General features: G+C 34.7%; 1 protein-coding gene across 1 annotated transcript in view; it reads right to left on the reverse strand.

The window, feature by feature from the left end:
* ptgfrnb (prostaglandin F2 receptor inhibitor b) overlaps positions 1 to 23,725 on the reverse strand; it is a 52,319-nt gene that overhangs the window by 27,792 nt on the left and 802 nt on the right. Inside the window, exons 2-4 of the mRNA XM_077205454.1 lie at positions 19,098 to 19,463; positions 14,719 to 15,123; positions 9,913 to 10,278 (exon numbers count right to left, since the gene is read on the reverse strand). Of these exons, the coding sequence (XP_077061569.1) occupies positions 9,913 to 10,278; positions 14,719 to 15,123; positions 19,098 to 19,463 (1,137 nt within the window). The remainder of the gene's footprint in view (positions 1 to 9,912; positions 10,279 to 14,718; positions 15,124 to 19,097; positions 19,464 to 23,725) is intronic.

Raw genomic sequence — 23,725 nt, forward strand, 5'->3', positions numbered from 1 at the left:
CATTTTCAGGTCTATGCTCAAAAAGTGAATACATGGATTACAACTCGAGCATAAATATAAATTAGTACCATAAAATCCCCTAAAAATACAAAATATTAAATAAAAAAACATCATTGGACTAAAATATAATACAATCATTTCAAATTCTGTAATTTTTGACCATCAAATGAAGAACATCAGAGGGTAAATGCAAAAAATATTGCTCAAAATAAAAAATGTTTCTATATAGAATTTGGTGAGAAATATTCCAGTTCATATTGAGATCTCTGACTTGCAGACGTTGGCAAATCTTCGATGTTATTGTAATCTTGTATGAAACACAAGATAACTGGGGTCTTTATACTGAGATACAGAATAATTAAGATTAAGAAATCCCCTAATATTTAGGAGAAACAGCTGAGATATTAAAATTAACAATAGCCAATTTAACTTGTTTGTGGAAGTAAAAATCAGCATTTCTACAACTAGACATTTTAGATGGTTCAACCCAGCGCTGTCATTGTTAACTAAAATTAAATTAAAAATGGTTTGAGATGAAGCAAAAATAAATAATATTCAAAGAAAATATTTTAAATTAAATGCTTAGAAATACACATGAAGTAGAAGTTGTAGTAAAAAAAAATAAAACTGAAACAAAATAAAAATAAATAGAAATATAAAAAAACTAAAACTACAAAAATGACAAGCATATAACAAAATTCCTAAAATGACTAAGATTAAAATGAAAGCTAAAAATAAATAAAAATAAAAGCCAATTCGATTAATAAAAAAAACTTTCAACATTGCCAGTTAACTAATAACTTTAAAGTTAGTTGCTTTAGCTGAAGACCTTTATAATTCTGAGCACAGCTTGGTTATACACTTTTGGGATCAAGTGAGGAGAACCATGCAGCGAAAGAGAGAGTTCTAGTTAAAGAAAGATAAATAAAGACAGGACGAGAGCAGGTCTACAATGTGTTTCTTTACCCGGACAAACAGGGCAGACAAGATGAATGTCTGAGAGGAGCTCTATAGCGGTCGCTATGGACGGGGACCGAGTGTCCTGGGAACGAAACGAGGACTGTCAATCACGAGTCATTAAGAGCCTCTCCACTCCAGACATTCAATCTGCATTATCAGACTTTATCTCACACTCTCTCGCTCTTGCCTTTCAGCGTGCTTTTGTCTTCGTCTTCCTCTCTCCATCTCGTTCTCTCGCACTTTCTTCTGGTTTTCTGCACACCTGTGTAAAGAATGAGCTGTGGTGCTGGTGGAGCATCTGGATCAGGATAGTCCTCGTGTGTTTGCTGTAATTGTTATTCAGATACAGAGAGACTGATGCAGACGAGTGAGAGCTGAGTTTAGATTACACGTCACATGATCCGGGTCTTTTGACATCACCACTAAACTGGAGATTAGTATCCAATGGACGTCTGATCATCTCAGATTATTGGGCATAGAAAAGACTCATTTAGGAAAAGTTTTTTGTAAAAAAAAACAAGTTTCTTTAAACAACTTTAGAACACAGCTAAGAAAATTTATAAAAAAATTTTATAATTTTTTTTTATCAAAATATACTTTTAGAAATCAGAATAAAAAAGAGAATCAATTAATAAATAATAATAATAATTTTATGAATTAGAATAAAATATAACTTTATTATGTATATTTGTATATAACTATTATATATTAAAATATAATTTTATTACTTTATTAATTTAATTTGATAAAAAAACAGAATAGAATAATTATTCAAATGGAATAATGTGTAATTAAAATATAAATTGAATAATCAAAATATAATTTTAGAAATTAGAATACAGAACAAATAAATAATAGAATAAATCAAAAAAAAATAATAAGTTTGCTTAATACATTTGGAAATCAAAACAGAATAGAGAAACCCCTCTTCTTAAATAAATCAGAAAAGAAGATTAATAAAATATAATAAAAAAATATAATATTATAAAATAAATTATAAAAAGTTAAAATAATTGAAAACCAAGCAACTCATTATACGTACGTACATACACTATGATGTACAAATATGCCGCACGCACACACACACACACACACACACACACACACACACACACACACACACACACACACACACACACACACACACACACACACACACACACACACACACACACACACACACACACACACACACACACACACACACACACACACACACACACACGACTCTATAGAGACTATACAGAATTAACATGCTGGTTGCCGGGCTCACCGGGTCTTAAAGTCATTATCGTTAATGAGTTTGAGCAGCACAAGTCATCCATCAGTGCAAGACAACATGAAAAAACGTCTCCTGAAATCCTGACAGAGACTTCGGCTGTTTCCACAACAATAAGATGTGTGAGCATATGGCATGGGTTCAGGCAGTACAGTACGTCAGCGTGATGTTAGTGCACTTCACTGCTTTGATAGAGCGTCGTCCACAAACACTCTGTTCTTCAACACTGGATGATAACGCCAAAAACTACAAAGAGTGCTCCGACATTTATTACACTCATAACAGACGACATTACCTTCACTATCAAGACACCACACGCGCAGACTTTGATCTCACAATGCAAAAATAGGCCACAAATACACATGCTACACACACACACACAGCGGCGCGTTTCTCCGAGGAGACGAAATAAAGACATCTAGATAACCGTGTATTAAAGAACTCAATGATAAGATTGAATTATAAGAGCAAGCACAAATATACAAATATACACGAACGAGAACTGAGTCGTTTGGCACTCATCTGAAAACAATGTTGGAAGGAGTGATACAAACGTCAAAAGCTGTGGAGTGGATATTTCATTGTCCGTTCTGTCGAGATTAGTGTCTTTATTAGTGGCGTTTGTAAAGTCAAACATCACTATGTATGTCTCATGTCACTGATGACAATAAAGAACCTTTATTTTAGATTGTATTGGTTCCAATGAAGAACCTTCAACATCCATGGAACCTTTTCATTCAACAAAAGGTTCTTTAGATGATTAAAATGGTTAATCAAACTGTTCTCAAAAGGTTCTTTGAGGAACCAAAAATGGTTCTAGTAACTGAGTGTGAACTAACAGCGTTATATTCTGATTAACATAGAAAAAGGATTTTTTCAAAGTTGGAAATAAAAACTAAGATTATTGGAGTAGGTTTTATAAGAAAATGCTATTTCAGTCTTTATACTTCAAAATTTCACTTTGAATTCAATGTTTTACTTGCCGCTTCTTCACAATTATTTGTAAACATTTCTGAGTGAAAGTGGTTTCAAAGTAAATCCTGCTCCAATTTCTTTTCAGTGCACGAACATTTTGGTCAAATAGTCCATTTTAAGACTATTTATGAACATTTCATTAAAACCTTTCGACACATGAAGTATATTTATAGTCAATACTTTCAATAACTCATACTCTTATTGTGAAGCCATCGCAATCATTCTGCAAGTACATTCCCTTCTGATACTTTATTTTAAATAAATTAACTTTTTTATTCAACAGAGATGCATTAAATTGACCAAAAGTGAAAGTAAATATATTTATAATGTTATAAAAGTTTCGATTTCAAATAAATAAAAGCTGTGCTTTTGAACTTTCTGTTCATCTAAGAATCTTGAAAAATAAAATGTATCAATGTTTAAGAACTGTTCTCAACATTGATAATAATCATAAATGTTTCTTTATCATCAAATCATCATATGATAATGATTTCTGAAGGATCATGTGACACTGAAGACTGGAGTAATGATGCTGAAAATTCAGCTTTGATCACAGGATATAAATTACATTTTAGTATTAATTCACATAGAAAACAGTTATTTTAAATTGTAATAATATTTCACAATATTGCAGTTTTTACTGTATTTTACTGCAAATAAATGCAACTTTGAAGAGTTTTCTTTTAAAGGAACACAGTAAAGCAAAATAATTATTTAAGTTTTTACTAATTTATTGATTGATTACTTTATTATCCCCATTGGGAATTTTTTGTTGCTTGTGTTTCACCATGCGTACACACAAAGAACCAAAAATGTACATAAATATAAAAACACGAAAAACACCCAATTTAATTTTTTTTCTACACCATCAAATTGTAAATCCTACATCAAATATGTGTTCAGCTTATTATATGTGATGCTGCGTAGAGTTTGATCATAAAGATGCGTCCCAGAAGGCAAGTGTAATCATGCTGGCCTTTTAGCAAAGTGTCTAAAGAGAAGGAAGTGAGAAAACAAATGAGAGAACAATAATACTTTTCAGCGTCCCACACAAAAACATGTTCTCAAGTTCAAACATTAGCAGTTCTACAGGTCGTGTTTCGGCATGAGACCGGTTTCTTGAACGAGAACCAAAAAATGTTCAAAGCTGTTCTACGGAAATGAGTGCGACTGTAAAAGTTGCTCTTTTAAAGAGGACCTATTATGCCTTTTCACATGTTCATCTGTCTTCAGTGTGTAATGTTGCTGCTTGAGCATGATAAAGCTCTGCAAAGTTCAACAGCATGATATAATTATTATCTATATCAGTGCCACTGTTTTCATCCGGAAACGAACACGCCACAATATTCCTCATTTAAATAATTAATAAGCAGAATAAAGGGGCGGGGCCTGGTTGAGTTAGTTAGTCGTGTGTTAAACTGGTGGTTATGGTAAGAGCGGGACATTTTCCAAACACACTCGAAGCGCTCGACCAATCACAACACACTGCTCCAGCCGACCAATCAGAGCACAGTGTGCTTTTCAGAAGGAGGGGCTTCATAGAGACAGGAAGTAAACAGAGCGTTACTGACAGACTGGGAAGAGAGGAGCCGCAACAATGGAGAATATGAGGAAAATAATCAACATTCAAGCAGGAAAACCTGTTCTAGTAGAGCCTGAAACAACATCCAGACTTTGTTAAAGGGCATATTAGTTCGTATTTAAAGATCTTTTTACAGGAGTAGTAGACCTCACATATTGGAAAATAATAGCATTTAATTTTTAGAGATTAAATATTGTGTAAGTAAAGTAGGTGTGTGAGCGGGTGTGGATTTACATGATCCTTCAGAAATCAGTATAATATGATGATGTGATGCTCAAGAAACATTTATGATTATTATCAATATTGAAAACAGTTTCATATTTTTGTGGAAACTGTGATTCATTTTATTTTCTGTATTATTTGATTAATATAAAGTTAAAAAGAATAGCATTTATTTGAAATAGAATCTTTTGTAACATTATAAATGTCTTTACTCTTGAGGCCTCGCTCAAAAGTATTATTATTAGTATATATATTTATTCATACGTTTCATATTTATTCATATTTTTCAATTTTCATTTTCATTTTAGTTTATGTTTAAGTAATTTTATGTGCTTTTGTCATTTTTGCTAGTTCATTTATATTTGGGTTTTTTTTTTAATTAAATTTAAAATGTAAAAAAAAAAAATTAAATTACGTTTTTGTTTTAGTAATTATAGTAGTCTACTTCTGTTAGTGCCAAGGCAAAAGTTCTATTTTTTTAAAAAGTTTTTCACTTAATATTATTTTATTTCAAATTTATTTCAATAAGCAAAAACCATTTTAAAATAGTTTTATTTACCAATAACAACACTGGCGTCAAGAACCTTTGACTTTACTCATACTAAAGAATATTTATCTTTTGTATATTTATCAAAATATACAATATTTATCTATATGAATACTCTTGCATTTTCCTTGGAAATCTGATGAAGGAAGCTTGAAAACGCTTGGATAATAAAGAAAATAAACAGCATTTTATGCATTCCAACAGTGTGATATCATGAATTAATAAGGAAATGCATAGAAATCTGCAGCGGTTAATTCATCTTTATGTGTGTGATCAGCAGTTTTATAGTATTATTTATATACTATTATAGATTTCAGATGAATTTTGATGTAGCTTTTATTTATTTTCAGTTTCAATTTAATTTGAGTTGAACTTTTAGTCATTTTGTTAAGTGCTTTTGTCAGTCGTTTTGTATTTAAAAAAAAAATATTACTATTTAGATCCTTATTTTCTGTTTTGACTCAATTTTAGTTATTTATTTATTCCCAATTAGTAATTTTAATGCTTTAATAAACATATTTCAGTTAGTTTTCAAAGCAACATATCTAATATTTATCTAGTTTTTTTCATATAATATTTTATTTCAGGCTTTCTTCAATTACACAAATGTTTTTAATAGTTTTAGTTGCACAACACTATTGAACACATCAGATATTAGAGTCGTGAATATCTGTTTTACAAATAAGAATCTGAATTCTGAAATATAGAAACTTTTTGAACTGACTTTGTACTGTATTTTATTTTATTTTTTACTCTAAACAGTTTTAATTATTCTTATTTCTTTTGCTTATTTAAATTTCTTCTATATAAAGCACTTTGAATTATCATTGTGTATGAGATGTGCTATATAAATAAACTTGCTTTGATCTCAGACCTGCATCTCCTGCTTTTGGCGGGAAGATTTTCAGTCAATAATAACGCAAATGTCTGTATTTTCAAAGTCAAACACGGCTCATGAAGACGCATCACACCAAGTTTGCACGACTTTGATGATATTTTCTGTCAATTTTGGATCTTGACAGTCTCCTGTAACAAAATTCAGCATGTTGGGAAATCAACGAGACGAGTAAACAACTCCAGAGCTTCCCTTTTACGGTGAACTACTCCTTCTCTTTCTCTGTAACTCCGAACAGAATAAACAGATTGAAGCTCTTTCCTGTTAATCACGCTGACAACGAGATCCCAAGCAATTAACTGTGACTTCTACATGAGCAACTGGCTTTTAGCCTGTAGATCTCGACAGCGGCTCTCCATCAGAACGGCCACACACAGTCATCTGATGCATTAGTCCGTGACAACGCAAATCTTCAACAAGACACGAACACACACACATCTCATGACTGAAGCTTATATTAACACAACAGCACTAAATTGCCACAAACACACTGCCACACACACTTCTGCTTTCACTTAGACAGCTGAAACTGATGGACAGGTTAAGAACTAACAGTCGAGTGGTCTAGATGAGATTTTAATCTTATATACATATAGTTATTAGGGCTGGGTGATATTCTGAAAATTCACAAACATTTGTGATCATTTGGCAACATAAATATTTACAGTATTTTTGTATGTTTATTATTATTTCACTTAGACTTAATATTTCATAATGCCTTCTCAGATACATCAACTTCAAAACCAAAAATGGCGATTCATTTCCATTAAACTGCCATTAAATTTTCATAGAAGTCACTTTTCACATATTAAAATAATTTAGTCAGATATATATAGGCAAGTATGTCTGTTAATTGTTTTCATATATACTACCGTAAGATTTTTTTTTAATTGATATGCTCACCAAGTCTGCATTTATTTGATTAATATACAGGAAAAATGTTGAAATATTATTCTTTTTCAAAATTGCTGTTTTCTATGTGAATATATAGTAATAGGTAATTTATTCCTGTGATTAAATCTGAATTTTCAGCATCATTACTCCAGTCTTCAGTGTCACATGATCCTTCAGAAATCATTATAATATGATGATTTGCTGCTCAAGAAACATTTGTGATTATTATCAAAATTGAATACAGTCGTGTTGTGGAAATTCGTTATTCAGGATTCTTTCAGTAGAAAGTTCAAAAGAACAGCATTTATTAGAAATGAAATCTTATGTAACATTATAAATGTCTTTACTGTCATTTTCCAACCTGTTGAACAATAGAGTAAATGAAGGTGTTTAAGTACAATTATTCTCAGTGGAAAAAGTGTGGAAAATATGGCTTGCTTATTTTTAAATACATTTACTGTGTGTTAGTTTAATATCTTGCCAACAATTACTGAATGATTCATCAAACTTATTTACACAAAAATAATTTAAAGCCGTTTCAGAGAAAATAAATGAATAATGAGATATATGCACATCATCAAAAAGCTGAAAATTACATTTTAGCTATATCATTCAGCCCTAATTGCCTCATCCATGATCTGCGAAGCATCATTTAATAGACAACCCAAGGCCATCGACTGAAACGCTGAGCTGACATATGGAAAGATATTTTTAAGTGCACAAATATAAACGACATATGCTTTTAATGTCATTTAAATACCAAATAATCAACATCAAATTAATATTTTATGGATGAGGGTATCAGCTGAAGCAGAACGCATTCATACGCACTGGTAAAAGTCTCAGATGGCATTTTCTTAAAATGTCACCCACAAAAAGTGAGATGCAACGGGATGTTTATGATTGTTAAGAGTCGTGAATAGCGGTGTAACGATACCCTCATGTCACAATTTAATACATATCACGATACTGAACTCACAATACGATATTATTGCGATACTCTAAGACGTATAGTAAAAGGTTAACAATTGTTTTTACTGTTAATTCAAATGCTAAATTTGGTATTACATTGGGGGTGGAAATAAATAGACTTGGACTTGTTGCTGGGAACCCAATGCACAGGACAATAGAGACATCAGAATAAAAATATTCATGATTCTAAAGCTGAAAACAGAATTACTTTAGACGAATATCCTTGGACTCTGTTACTGACTAGATATATTTAAAATAATGTAGGCCACATTTTACTGGTAACAAGACATTTGGCATTATCATACATAATATTCAACATTATATATAGTAGTTTAATGTAGTACGGACACTAAAACTCTGTGAACTTGAATTTTTTCTCACACAGTTGAACTATACGCAATACATATTGTCACTATCCACGATACATATTGTTGCATTTTTGTATTGCCATCAGTGCCGTAACCAGCTGTGAGGTCACCTCGGTCTGGACCTCGGTCATTGTCTTACATTCAAAAATAAAATTACAAGCTCTCTGAATGATTAATCAGCAGTTTAAACCACCTCATATGAGTGTTTGCAATTCATTTTGCTGCGAGAAGATAGCGCAGTGAACGGGTGCCAGATCTCGTGTTGCCAGATCCACCTAATGGAAAGGTGGCAGGAGTCTTCTGGACTTGTTTTTCTGATTAAATGTCACACTTTAGGAAGTTATTAAAGTGGAAAGTTGCATGTTAGGGTAAGTGATATATTAATTTCCAAGAAAGAAATTCTTATTTCCAAAACACAAGCTTTGAACTTATTTCGGATTATTATTATTATTTCGTTTTTGCTTGTTTTTCGTAGCAATATCTGGCAACATTTTACTGTCGGCATTAATAAAAAAAAGCTTATAGACAAACTGTAATTGCTGATAGGAAGATACCACATTCGGTAAGACAAACGCAATGATCATCGTGATTATCTGTAAGAAATGTATAAAACTATCAAAAACAATAGCATAATACAGATCTGTATGTTACAGAATTAAATTAAAAACAGCAGGAAGACGGCTCATGCTGTTTATTTAACCTTTCACAAAGTCATAAAAACAACAAACGCAATTCTGTTTTTCTGACGGTAGACTTTTATTTTGAAAGACGTGAAAGCGGTTGACTGTTCTTTCAGTGCCTGAGGAAAACGCGTTGTCCTCATTCAGTATCTACGGTCAGATGAGATGTTGTCAAGTAATATGTCAGAGTCATTATTCTAACAAAATAAAAAGTCTCTCACCTAAAAAAAAACGAACTTTCTTGTCCTGTCAGTCATCCTGTGCTTGTTGCGCGCACTCTTCAATTACACTCGCAAATGCGGGAGCGCGGGTATGTCACTTCATTATAAATAAAAGAAAAAGAAACTACAAGCATGATGCAACATCATATGCATTTGTGGATGTTATTTTAGCACAATTCTTTACACCTCACCTCGGACCTCACTAATTTTCAAACCCTGGTTACGGCCTTGATTGCGATATATTGTGATATGATATATTGCTACACCCCTAGTCGTGAATGATGCAGTGTCAGTGAAACAAGGATGATTTCTCTTACTTTGCTTGATAACGTGAACTCGTACGGGGTCAGAGGTCTTTTCCGCGGCCTCGTACCATCGTCCACTCATTTGCTGAACCCACACGCTCACTTTACAGGAGTAGAGTCCTGCGTCAGACGTCTCCACGCCGTGAACTTTCATCTGGAAATCCCACTTCCCCAAGCGCCTCACGTCCACGAGCTCAGACGTGCTGTTCCTCAGGCCGTCCCGGCTCAGGTGTGCCAGCGTACGACTGGTGTTCAACATCCACGTCACCTCCAGCTCCACGGAGAGCACGGTGTCCAGCGAGACCGAACAGGTGAGCAGCAGCGGGTCTCCGCTGGATAATGTGCTGTCGTCCTGAACCACAACCGTCAGGGAGTTCGCTGAGGATTTCAGGAGAAAGAAAACTCGGTAACACTTTATTTTACAGTGTCATTGTTCCATGTGTTACATGTACTTACCATAGTAATAACAGTAAATTATGCCTAATTACATGCAATTAACCCTTAACCAAATCCTAATCCTACCCTAACCCTATAGTAAGTACATGTAGTTAATTACTCTGTAACAATGACACCTTAAAATAAAGTGTAACCGAAAACTCAGATCATAATGATACAAAATCAGGACGTTAACAGGCCTTTTAGGGGGGGTTATACTTTATTTGAAGGTGACGTATTTACTTTGTACTTACTCAAATAAGTATTAATTAAATACATGTACTTAGTAAATACAAGCCATAAACCTCATGATGTTTCTTGGGTTATAAATTATTTGGTCCCACTTGAAACTAATGAAACTACCAGCACTTCTGGTACATTTTCCAGGATTATTAGATAGTATTATTCCTCACAGCGTAGCCAGACGAGGTAAAGTACAAGATTTTTATTAAACTTGATGTGTTTATATCCAGCTGATGTGCGCGATGGCATGTTTGCATGGCTTGCCTCAGATCATTTGAGTTTGAATAGGGCACGCTCTCCGCGGGCGTGGCACATTAACACGTAATGAGCTGAAAAGAAAAAAACTGACATCTCTCTTTTTTCATATAGATTACATAAACTGAGAATAGTTGTTTTTTATATAAATTACTTCATTTAAAAGAAGAGATTTCAAGCTTCATAAAGAAAAATCTCTCGTGCCTGTATGACAAGTATTCGCAGAGTTACAGTTCATTTTCGGACGCGTTTCAGAATGGACTTCACTGACAGAGAGAAGGCAAAACTCGCATCATGTTTATTTTTCTTAATTTGACAAAAAGCACAACACTGTGTTTTTATTGTGAGTATACACAAAAAAATAGACACTTAACAGGCTCGAATGATGTATAACACTTATATGTAAGATTAAAATAAACAGAGTATTTTGAGTCTCTTTTGCACTGATAAGAAAAAAAGCGAGACTATCGCGCCGACCCCAGTGGGTTAAAGGTCCCATATTATCAAAACTGAAATTTTCTGACTTTTTTCATGATAACAGATGTCAGAGGCTATGAAACTACCATATAAGTTTCAAAACAGTCGATCCACAGACAAATGCACACAGCCTGCATAAAGTAGCCTTTTCATGAGCTATTGTGACTTCCGTATATTTGTGATGTCAGAACTACTCAGTCTCGATCCCCACCAATGGTGGGTCACTCAGAAAACAACAGACCAATCAGAAGACAGGCTCATTAATATTAATTGGCCAGGCCAAAATCGACCTGTTCTTGGCAGAGCTCCTGAGAAAGGAGCTGTAAAAATATATTGAGATGTTTTTTGGTAATTATACCACAAATGTATATTCTCAACCTAAAATAAAACTTCAGAAAGTTGTACAATATGGGACCTTTAAATGGCTTAATGTACTTGCATCGAAAAATAAGCACAATGTACTTATTGTTTTCATGTTGTATTGTAAAACACTTTAGCTGTTATTGAGATGTGATACGGGTAAGGTTAGGGACAGGTGTGTGTGGTATGAGTAAGTTTAAGGGTGGATTAAGGTGTAAGGGACGGGTCAACAGTGTAATTACAAATGTAATTACATACATTAATTACAGCTGTAATTACATGCAGGTATTTTCAAAATATAAGTACAATGTAAAAACATGTTTGTGCACAATAAGTCCATTGTATCAAATTATTAATTTCAATGTTAGTACATACTAGTTAAAGCCACTTCATATAAAGTGGAACCCTTTATTTTTACAGTGTCCTTGTTACATATACTTACCATAGAAATAACTAACTAACCCTAAACCGAACCCTAATCCTACTCTAACCTTATAGTAAATACATGTAGTTGCTTAATATTACTCAGTACTTAAATATATAATAACACTAACAATAACACCTTAAAATAAGGTGTAACCCCTTTATTTGAAGGTGATATAACTGAGGATTTCAAAAGACAGAGATGGAACAAAAATAACAAATACATAACCTTTTTAGCTATAAACCTCATGTTGTTTTTTAGGTTACACTTTATTTGAAGACATGTACATACTAATTACTATAAAGTTACGGTTAGGGTTTGGTTTAGGGTTAGTTACTTGTAATTATGCATAGTTATTATATAGAATATATTATTATTATTACAAAAATAATATTATTATTTAGTTATTTTATAGAACGTATATGTAATAACGTGTAACTACATCACCTTAAAATAAAGTGTTATCGTTTATTATTACCTAAAGCTATTAAAAATGTTTTTTTAACAATGTTGCCTTGGGAAATAATTGAAAAAAAATTACGTTGAAATCAAATAAAAAAAGATTTAAGCTAAATAAAATTAAAATAAAAAAACTATTAAATATGAGAAAAGCACATAAACATACTAATACTTAAACCAATAAAAAACGATTTATATACATCAAAATTCTATAATAGTATAAAAATAATATTGAAATAATACACATTTAACTTTTTCTTCAATACAAAGAAAACAGTTACAAAAAAAACATAACACTAGTGATTTATTTCAAGTCTTCAGAAGACTATGATGAGAGGAACAGACCCAAACTTTATAGTAATTTTTCATGTTAGTTTTGATGTTAAAGGCCCCGATATACTTCAAGTTGAAACGAAGAATGAACTGGTGTAAAGTCATATCAATCAAAATCAACCATAACCTAGTTCGTTCTGGAGTTTGAAACAGCTTGCAAATGCAAACTTTCCGGAAATGTTAGCTCTGGCTGGTAAACCTTTGTTTTATGGCACTTTTAAGGCCTACGTTTATGACACTTTTAGCTGTTTCTGCTTTATACTTTTGTTATATGAAAAAGAGCAGTAGGAAGAATCTGCAAAACATCTACTTTTGAGTTTTGACAAAAAAGAAAGAAAGTCATTTGGGTTTGCAATAACATGAGTGAGGAAAAAGAGGAACTATTCCTTTAATTTCTCCAAGCAAACTCTCAATCATTTCTGCGGGGGACAATGTGATATTCAGTACGTCTCGCTGAGATTGCACAGGCTGCTTTGTGTTCTCTTAACATCTTTCGGTTACAATCTCAAACAACACAGAGTCTCTGAGTTTGTGTAACGTCTGCTGGATGGTTCTCTGGAGCTCCTGATTTTAATTAAAAACTCTGCAGTAACATTGACAGTATATATGGTAACCAGACAGGAATTTCACCGGCAATGAGGATTCAGACAGCCTGGTTTGTGAGAAAAGTCTGAAGACATTAAACAAGATAAAACTGGACAAAAGAGCACATCTCTCCTTCTCAAGGGAGGTTCAAGGGATCATTCTCAAATGCAACTTATTTATTAGTTTTATCACACTTAAAGATCATCTGAGCAAATTACATAACAGCGATTCATCATAAGTACTTTTATCATATCAAATCAGATTATTTCATTGCATAATCTTTGATCATGAATTGAACAGTTTCCCAGGAGGGCACAACAACACAACTAAACTGATAAGCAAAAGCACAATAAAACAAAGCAATAATGCAACCGAATTAAAAGAATAGTTCACTCATAAATGTTCATGTCAGAATTTTCACTAGATTAACTTTTCCTTAAAACCACAATTTAATATGAAGAGACGCTTGCTTTTTTCCAATATTTGACAATGCATAATTTTTACATAATTTAAATTTAATTTATAATTTAAATTCATACATAATTTAATTTAATGCATAATTAAAAAACAAATAAAATGTATAGTTTAATTTGATTTAGTGCATAAATTAATTTACAGTTAATTTACATTTAAAACAATATATAATTGAATTTATAATTGAATTTAATGGAATACATAATTTAACAGATATAATTTTAACAAACAAAAAAATTATATAATTTATACTTCAATATAATGCATATTTTTATAAACATAATTAAGGGACTCATATTTTATTTATAATTGAATTTAGTTGAATGCACAATTTAATTTATACAATTTAAAAAAACAAACTAATATAATTTATACTTTATTGTAATGCATGATTTAATATGCATCATTTTCAAAAAATCTAATAATTTATCATTTATAATTTCATTTAATTGAATACATAATTTAATTTACAGAAATATAAAACATAAATATTAAGCTAATTAAAAATATTAATGAATACAATAATAAATAAAAGTAAAGTATGAAAATCTAAAAATATAGATGCATTTTGTCTCAAATGTTTCTCTTAAAAAATTAGAAATGTAAATAAACATAATTATGTGTTGCATCATTTTTTACAAATATTTCAAATGATTATTTATTTGAATCAGATTATTTAATTGATTATTTAATTAATTTCAATTAATTCCATTGTGTTGTGGCTTCATTCTGTTGTGTTCCAGCCTTTTTTATCATGTTGCACCTCAACTAACCTGTGGGGGTGACCGTCACTTCCCCCATTTCCATCGTCTTCTCCTGAATCCTGTTCCAGATTCCCTGCTCTCTCGTCCACAGTCTGGCTGTGCACACGTACATCCCTCGATCTTCCAGCATCGCTCCGGAGAGCACGAGACTGTGTGAGACTCCGTTTCCCATTTCTAGACGCATCCCGCCATCTGTGTAGCGTCCCGTGAACCCGTCGCCGACCGTCACACCCAAATCTGGACCAAAGGTCAGCAGGTCCTCTAGAGACGAGCCTTTCTGGACCGACCAGGTTAAAGACAGGTGAATTCCTTCGATGAAGCTGCGGGACACGTTGCACAGGAGTCTAATGGATCCGCCCTCGGGAACCACAGGGTTTGGGGTTTCGGGAGCCACAATAAGACTGTTAGGAACAACTGAAATAGACAGATACAGGGTGCATCAGTGTGTCTTTCTTCTTTTTGTTTTCAATGAAACACATTTCTAAACATTATAAGCTGTTAAAGTTTTAAATGCAAAAAAAGAATCAGGTAAATTCTGTAATTCAAAAGTACTGGTTTGAATTACACTTTGTTTGTTTTAACACTCCTTACGATCAATGAATTACAGTAATCTTACAGCAGGAAATGTCATTGCACATGCACACCGTCATCAAACCATTAGACCAAGCTTATATACAGACGTACATATAAATTAAACAAAACACAAAACATGTTTGGAAAGATACAATGTTAGTCTGACAATAAAAGCCGACTTTGTGTCTGCCAGGTCTAACCACATGAACATAATTCATCTCCAGTGACAGAACCAGATCGACAAGTTTAACCAATCGTGTGGAAACAGATGTGATAAAGGTTCTGCAGGAACACAAGTTAACTCTCTCCACACAATGCTTTACTGGCTAGATCACAATTAAATATGAATTGTTGTCCAAAAACCACCCGCTTAGAAAGGACGAGACGAGCATGCAAAATGATACAAAATTATTACTGTAGGGTATACATCTAGTTTACTTGATTAGTAAACTCACTAGTCTTATATTATAGTCTCATGTTTCAAAACTGTATGTATTTTCTTCCATTGTAAGTGTGTAAATAGACGGACAGAGGGAAGGACGAATGGATGTACAGAAAGTTGGACAGATGACTAGATAGATGGAGGAATGAATGATGGATGGATGGATAGAAATTTGGACAGATGGATAGATAGATGGATGAATGATGGATAGATGGATGGATGATGGATGCATAGAAAGTTGGACAAAGTTGGACTTATGGATAGATAGATAGACGGATGAATGATGGACGGATGGATAGATGGATGGATGATGGATAGAAAGTTGGACAGATGGATAGATAGACGGATGAATGTTGGACAGATGGATATACGGATGGGGGGAATGGGAAGTTGGACAGATGGCTGGATAGATGGATAGATGGAGGGATGAATGATGGACAGATGGATAGACGATGGATTATAGAAAGTTGGACAGATGGCTAGATAGATGGAGGGTTGAGTGATGGAAAGGTGGAGGGATGAATGATGGATAGATGGATGGATAGAAAGTTGGATGGATGGATGGATTGATGGATGGAAAGTTGGACAGATGGATGGATGAATGATGGACGGATGGATGGATGGATGGATAGAAAGTTGGACAGATGGATAGATAGACGGACGGATGATGGACGGATGGAAAGTTGGACAGATGGCTAGATAGATGGATAGATGGAGGGATGAATGATGGATAGATGGATAGAAAGTTGCACAGATGGCTAGATAGATGGATAGATGGAGGGATGAATGATGGATAGATGGATGGATGGATAGAAAGTTGGAGAGATGATAGACAGATAGATGGAGGGATGAATGATGGATAGATGGAGGGATAAAAAGTTGGACAGATGGATAGATAGACGGATGAATAATGGATAGATGCATGGATGGATGGATGGATAAAAAGTTGGACAGATGGATAGATAGACGGATGAATGATGGTTAGATGGATGGATAGAAAGTTGGACAGATGGATAGATAGATGGATGGATGAATGGATAGAAAGTTGGACAGATGGCTAGATAGATGGAGGGATGAAGGATAGATAGATGGATGGATGGACCGATGGATGGATAGAATGTTGGACTTTTAGCTAGATAGATAGAGGACGGATAGATGGATGGAGGGATGGATGGATAGAAAGTTGGACAAATGCTGGAGGGATGAATGATGGATAGATGGACCGATGGATAGATAGAAAGTTGGACTGATGGCTAGATAGATGGGTGGATGGAGGAATGAATGATGGATAGATGGATGGAGGGATGGATGGATAGAAAGTTGGACAGATGCTAGATAGATGGAGGGATGAATGATGGATAGATGGACTGATGGATAGATAGAAAGTTGGACTGATGGCTAGATAGATGGGTGAATGGAGGAATGAATGATGGATAGATGGATGGAGGGATGGATGGATAGAAAGTTGGACAGATGCTAGATAGATGGAGGGATGAATGATGGATAGATGGACTGATGGATAGATAGAAAGTTAGGCTGATGGCTAGATAGTTGGGTAGATGGAGGGATGAATGATGGATAGATGGATGGATGGAGGGATGGATGGATGGATGGATAGAAAGTTGGACTGATGCTAGATAGGCAGATGAATGATGGACCGACGGATTGATAGACGACGAACGGACAGATAGACAGATAAATGGATGGATGGTTGGACAGATGGATGATTGGACAGATGGATGATAAACGGATAGATGAACAGATGAATGGACAGACAGACAGATAGGAAGATTATAAATAACTAGCCTAAGACGCTGTACTGGTCTTGGCTGGTAAGCGAACTGTAATTAATATGATTTTTGTTGATCTTTACTCTTTACACAGCAAGCGACGAGTCGCAATAATTTCCAGTGCTAACCAACAGCATTCAGAACAATAGTTAACCGATGAGTTTATCCGTGAGGATCCCACAGATCCGAGCGTGAAGCTCTTGTGAATCTGCACCTGCTACAGTGAGTGTGTGTTACGCCTCAAACCAGCCGACAGGAGGAACACAGCACCTGACAGTGGGACGCGAGTGTGATACTGGTGTTACTGCTTATCTACAGCACAGCATGTCCCGCTGAGAGAGAAAACATGAAGACGAACCCAACACACCTCAGAAACGCTGTAACAGGAGTGGTTTCATGAAGTCAAGATCATTAGACTGACCTTTAGTGGATCAGCATACAATATTTTCAATACGGAGTTAATGTTCGTTCGAGTACATATTGTGATCTCCGAGTTTTGATTGCAATCTGAGCACAGTTTGAGACACTGTTGAGATTACTGGACTCTTTCTGAGAGGCAGCAAAAATCTCCATTTGCATTTAATCCCATTGCTGTCAGGAGAAACAATTAAGATGTTTTACATGTCCTGCGGGTTCTTACACAAATCTGCTGTGATTACACTAATTTTCAAGACGTTCAGTCAGTGCTCATGAACTAAAGATAATGATAATATCATTAACCCAGAGAATTGTGCATAATGAACGCTGTTGGCATTCAGAGAGACTTGCTAGTCCACAGATAAAAATAATTACGTTTCCACTGCAAAAATGGGTTTGAACAAATCAAACAAAAGCCTATAGCAATTAATGCATTGCACAACTCTTTTTGAGAATGATCTTTTAAATGTGTGTTTGTATTAAAAACACTACTTTTGTATGAAATCTTTTCTGCTCATGCATTATGCATTTGTACGCAATGTTTTACGTCGGATGAGTTTTAACTACTTAAAACAGCGTATACGTAATCACCTTGCAGCTGGAGATCTGCTTCATATTGATATTAAACTATATTTTTTACTTGCATAAAACTACTTAATTTAGACAGGCTTTTAGCAGAAAAGCAATAAATCTTGAGATATTTTGAAGTAATATTTCACAATATTAATGTTTTTACAGTAATAAATAAATGCAGCCTTGGTGAGCACAAGATACATCTTTTAAAAACATTTTTAAAATCCAAATTATTCTAAACTTTTGGTCAGAGAAACGTAAATGAACATAATTAAATCTTAAAGAAAGAATCCACCCAAGGTGGGATGGATGGACAGATGATAATATCATTAATCCAGTGAATTTTGCATAATGAACGCTGTTGGCATTCAGAGAGACTTGCTAGTCCACAGACAAAAATAATTACGTTTCCACTGCAAAAATGGTTTTGAACACATCAAACAAAAGCCATTAGCAATTAATGCATTGCACAACTTTGTGACATTAACGACACTGCTTAATGACATTGCATAACCTTTTCTGTTCATGCATTATGCATTTGCATGCGATGTTTGTGTCAGATGAGTTTTATTTAAAACAGTTTACATTCTCACCTTGCAGCTGGACATCTGCATTATAGTTTCCACTTATAACGGAGTCAGTGCTCGGAGTACTGCACTGGTAGGTGGCGCTGTCACTAACTCGAGCCTCTTCAATCCTCAGTTCTACTGCGTTGTGCGCTAGTCGTGACACACTAATGTCGCTGGTCCTTATGCGGTCCTGAAGAGAGCGATCCGAGAATGTTTGGTCAAATGTTGAGATCACTTTGATGGATTGTGTCCCTCGCATTACCGTCCATTCGAACTCCTGTTCCTTCGGGCCCTCGTAGTCCGAAACATTACAGCGAATAGACAACGGCTGGCCCTCGACCCGGAGCAAAGGGCCCCTAAACACCGTCACCGACCTGCAGTGGCATAAACCTTTAAAACACAAACACAACAGAGCTTTATTGATTGCTCTTTATATCATATTTATTGTTGGTTATTTATGGTGTATTGTTGGTTTTATTGTGATTTATTATGGTTTTATCCATAGTGTAAAAGTGGTAACCTACAGTTGTTTCCTTAAAGAGCCGTTTCTACTTGATTTAACCCATTCCACTTGGTATAAATTAATGTATTTAGGTAATTTTGGCTAGAATAAAGCCAGTTCATTCAGAAAGGATTTGAGCAGATCAGCATACAATCTTGTAATATTTTGTAATAACAGTTTGCAATATTACTGTATTTTTATGAAATAAATGCAGCATTGGTGAGAGAGTTCTTTCAAAAAACCTAATTCATCAAAACTTTTACCCGGAGAACATAAGTGAGTTTTACAGTAAGAATCCCTTTTATTGTGATTTATTATGATTTTTTTCACACTGTAAAATGTTAACTGCAATTGTTTACTAAAAGAGCTATGTCTACATGATGAAACTTGTTTTGTTGGTAAATTGAATGGATTTAGGTGATTTAGCGATATTAAACTATATTTTTGACTTGCATAAAAATACTTAATTTAGACAGGCTTTTAGCAGATCAGCATAACATCTTGAGATATTTTGAAGTAATATTTCACAATGTTAATGTTTTCACATTAATAAATAAATGCAGCCTTTGTGAGCACAATATAGATCTTGTAAAAACATTTTTAAAAATCCAAATTATTCTAAACTTTCGGAGAAACGTAAATGAAAATAATTAAGTCTAAAAGAAAGAATGAACCCAAGTTGGGATGGATGGATGGATGGATGGATGGGTGGATGGATGGATGGAAAGACAGTGGGATAAATAGATGGATAGAAAGACGGATGGATGGATGGATGGATGGATGGAGTTAAGTCTTAAAGAAAGAATGAACCCAAGGTGGGATGGATGGATGGATGGATGGAAAGACAGTTGGCAAAATAGACGGATAGAAAGACGGATGGATTGATGGAGTTAAGTCTTAAAGAAAGAATGAACCCAAGCTGGGATGGATGGATGGATGGATGGATGGATGGATGGAAAGACAGTTGGCAAAATAGACGGATAGAAAGACGGATGGATTGATGGAGTTAAGTCTTAAAGAAAGAATGAACCCAAGGTGGGATGGATGGATGGATGGAAAGACAGTTGGCTAAATAGACGGATAGAAAGACGGATGGATGGATGGATGGATGGAAAGACAGTTGGCTAAATAGACGGATAGAAAGACGGATGGATGGATGGATGGATGGAAAGACAGTTGGCTAAATAGACGGATAGAAAGACGGATGGATGGATGGATGGATGGAAAGACAGTTGGCTAAATAGATGGATAGAAAGACGGATGGATTGATGGATGGATGGATGGATGGATGGAAAGACAGTGGGATAAATAGATGGATAGAAAGACGGATGGATGGATGGATGGATGGATGGATGGATGGATGGAGTTAAGTCTTAAAGAAAGAATGAACCCAAGGTGGGATGGATGGATGGATGGATGGAAAGACAGTTGGCAAAATAGACGGATAGAAAGACGGATGGATTGATGGAGTTAAGTCTTAAAGAAAGAATGAACCCAAGCTGGGATGGATGGATGGATGGATGGATGGATGGATGGATGGATGGAAAGACAGTTGGCAAAATAGACGGATAGAAAGACGGATGGATTGATGGAGTTAAGTCTTAAAGAAAGAATGAACCCAAGGTGGGATGGATGGATGGATGGAAAGACAGTTGGCTAAATAGACGGATAGAAAGACGGATGGATGGATGGATGGATGGATGGAAAGACAGTTGGCTAAATAGACGGATAGAAAGACGGATGGATGGATGGATGGATGGAAAGACAGTTGGCTAAATAGACGGATAGAAAGACGGATGGATGGATGGATGGATGGAAAGACAGTTGGCTAAATAGATGGATAGAAAGACGGATGGATGGATGGATGGAAAGACAGTTGGCTAAATAGACGGATAGAAAGATGGATGGATTGATGGATGGATGGAAAGACAGTTGGCTAAATAGATGGATAGAAAGAAGGATGGATGGATGGATGGAAAGACAGTTGGCTAAATAGACAGATAGAAAGATGGATGGATGGAAAGACAGTTGGCTAAATAGACAGATAGAAAGATGGATGGATGGATGGATGGAAAGACAGTTGGCTAAATAGACAGATAGAAAGATGGATGGATGGATGGATGGATGGAAAGACAGTTGGCTAAATAGATGGATAGAAATACGGATGGATGGATGGATGGATGGATGGAAAGACAGTTGGCTAAATAGATGGATAGAAAGACGGATGGATGGATGGATGGAAAGACAGTTGGCTAAATAGACGGATAGAAAGATGGATGGATTGATGGATGGATGGAAAGACAGTTGGCTAAATAGATGGATAGAAAGAAGGATGGATGGATGGATGGAAAGACAGTTGGCTAAATAGACAGATAGAAAGATGGATGGATGGAAAGACAGTTGGCTAAATAGACAGATAGAAAGATGGATGGATGGATGGATGGATGGAAAGACAGTTGGCTAAATAGACAGATAGAAAGATGGATGGATGGATGGATGGAAAGACAGTTGGCTAAATAGACAGATAGAAAGACGGATGGATGGATGGATGGAAAGACAGTTGGCTAAATAGATGGATAGAAAGACGGATTGATGGATGGATGGATGGATGGAAAGACAGTTGGCTAAATAGACGGATAGAAAGACGGATGGATGGATGGATGGATGGATGGATGGATGGATGAATAGACAGATAGATATATGAAAGAGCTATTTTTACCCATAAATTCCCATACAACTTTTTTGGTATAAATGTAGATCCAAATGTATTTAGGTGATTTAGGTGATATTAAATCATATTTTTGACTTAAATAAAAAAAACAGTTAATTTAGTTGTTATCCTTTTCAGGATACCATTTTTTTCAGTGCACGTGTAACTGAGGGAGCATCACTAATTCGCTAATCTGATAACCTGATTTCTGAGTTTCATAAACATACAAGTGCTGACTATAGTTTGTCACATGGCACTTTACAATGGGATTATGAGGATTATCTTCAAAGCACATGACGGCACTTTCATAAAAGACCTCAAATTCAAATGAATCGCCATGCTAATGATAACTCTGTCTCTCTCACCCCACTAGACTTGCAAATGACACCAAACGAAAAAAGACTATCCTAAAATATCTCTTTCTTACAGGAAAGCTCCTGAAACGCCTGACATGCTGAAGGCACCTTCTGGGCAACTTCAAAACTCGGGAAGACACAGGAGAAATGTGTTTGTAAAACCTTGTTATTTTCACCGTATACTCATTTATTTTATTTTGTGCTTATTAAAAGTCCATTGGGATTCCTGTCAGCATGGGGAAATAACAAATTCTTAATGTACAGCTTTGAAGTCGATAGAGCAGTGTTTAAGAGACCGGTCTATATTATAAATGAATACAGAACAGCAAGACAATAGAGGAGAGGTTATATATATATATATATATATACCCTACATGAAGTAAAAAAGGTTTGACGTTTGTTTACATGCATGAGAATATGTGCATATGCAAATAAATGCCACTACATGTTGACCATGCAATTCTAAAACTGGTAAGAAATCAAGATATACATTTCTATAACTAGAGGTTTATTTAGGTCTCATGTAACACACAAAGCAACAGAAGTAGACAGTTTCGCCCTTCTTTTCTCTTTGGCTTGATCTGAGTAAAAAATTAACTGTCCTTCAACAGTTCTTTGCAGTATTTTTGGGTTCAACAAAGAATCTGTTTTCCAAAACAGCCAGTTCTGGCTGCGCAGCGTTCATGATTTGCTATAAGGCTCTTTGAAGATTAAAACATTTTTGGTGTTTCGTGACAGGTTCTTCAGATCAGTGTTTTGGATTCTGCCTTCTTTAAACCCCTGTATATTGAAGGTTTTCTACAGAATTAGAGAATAAACACTTCTTTGCGGAACTTACAATGATTTTATCTATTACATGAAACCTTTTCATTCAAATTAGAACCTTAAAGTATCAGGTTACATGCCATTCATGTTACATAAAACTCAGCTTCCAGCTGTCATTTTGTCATTCCATGGCATGACAAGGTAATTATAAATGTTAATTATTTAATATTTTGCAAGTCTTTAATTTTTATATACACTACTATTTTGGACCATGTTAAAAATATATAATAAATCAATAAAATTTTATAGTAATGACAAT

Source organism: Siphateles boraxobius, unplaced genomic scaffold (genome assembly GCF_051911475.1).
Source record: "Siphateles boraxobius isolate OS27281-9 unplaced genomic scaffold, OSU_SipBor_1 53, whole genome shotgun sequence".
NCBI lineage: Eukaryota > Metazoa > Chordata > Actinopteri > Cypriniformes > Leuciscidae > Siphateles > Siphateles boraxobius.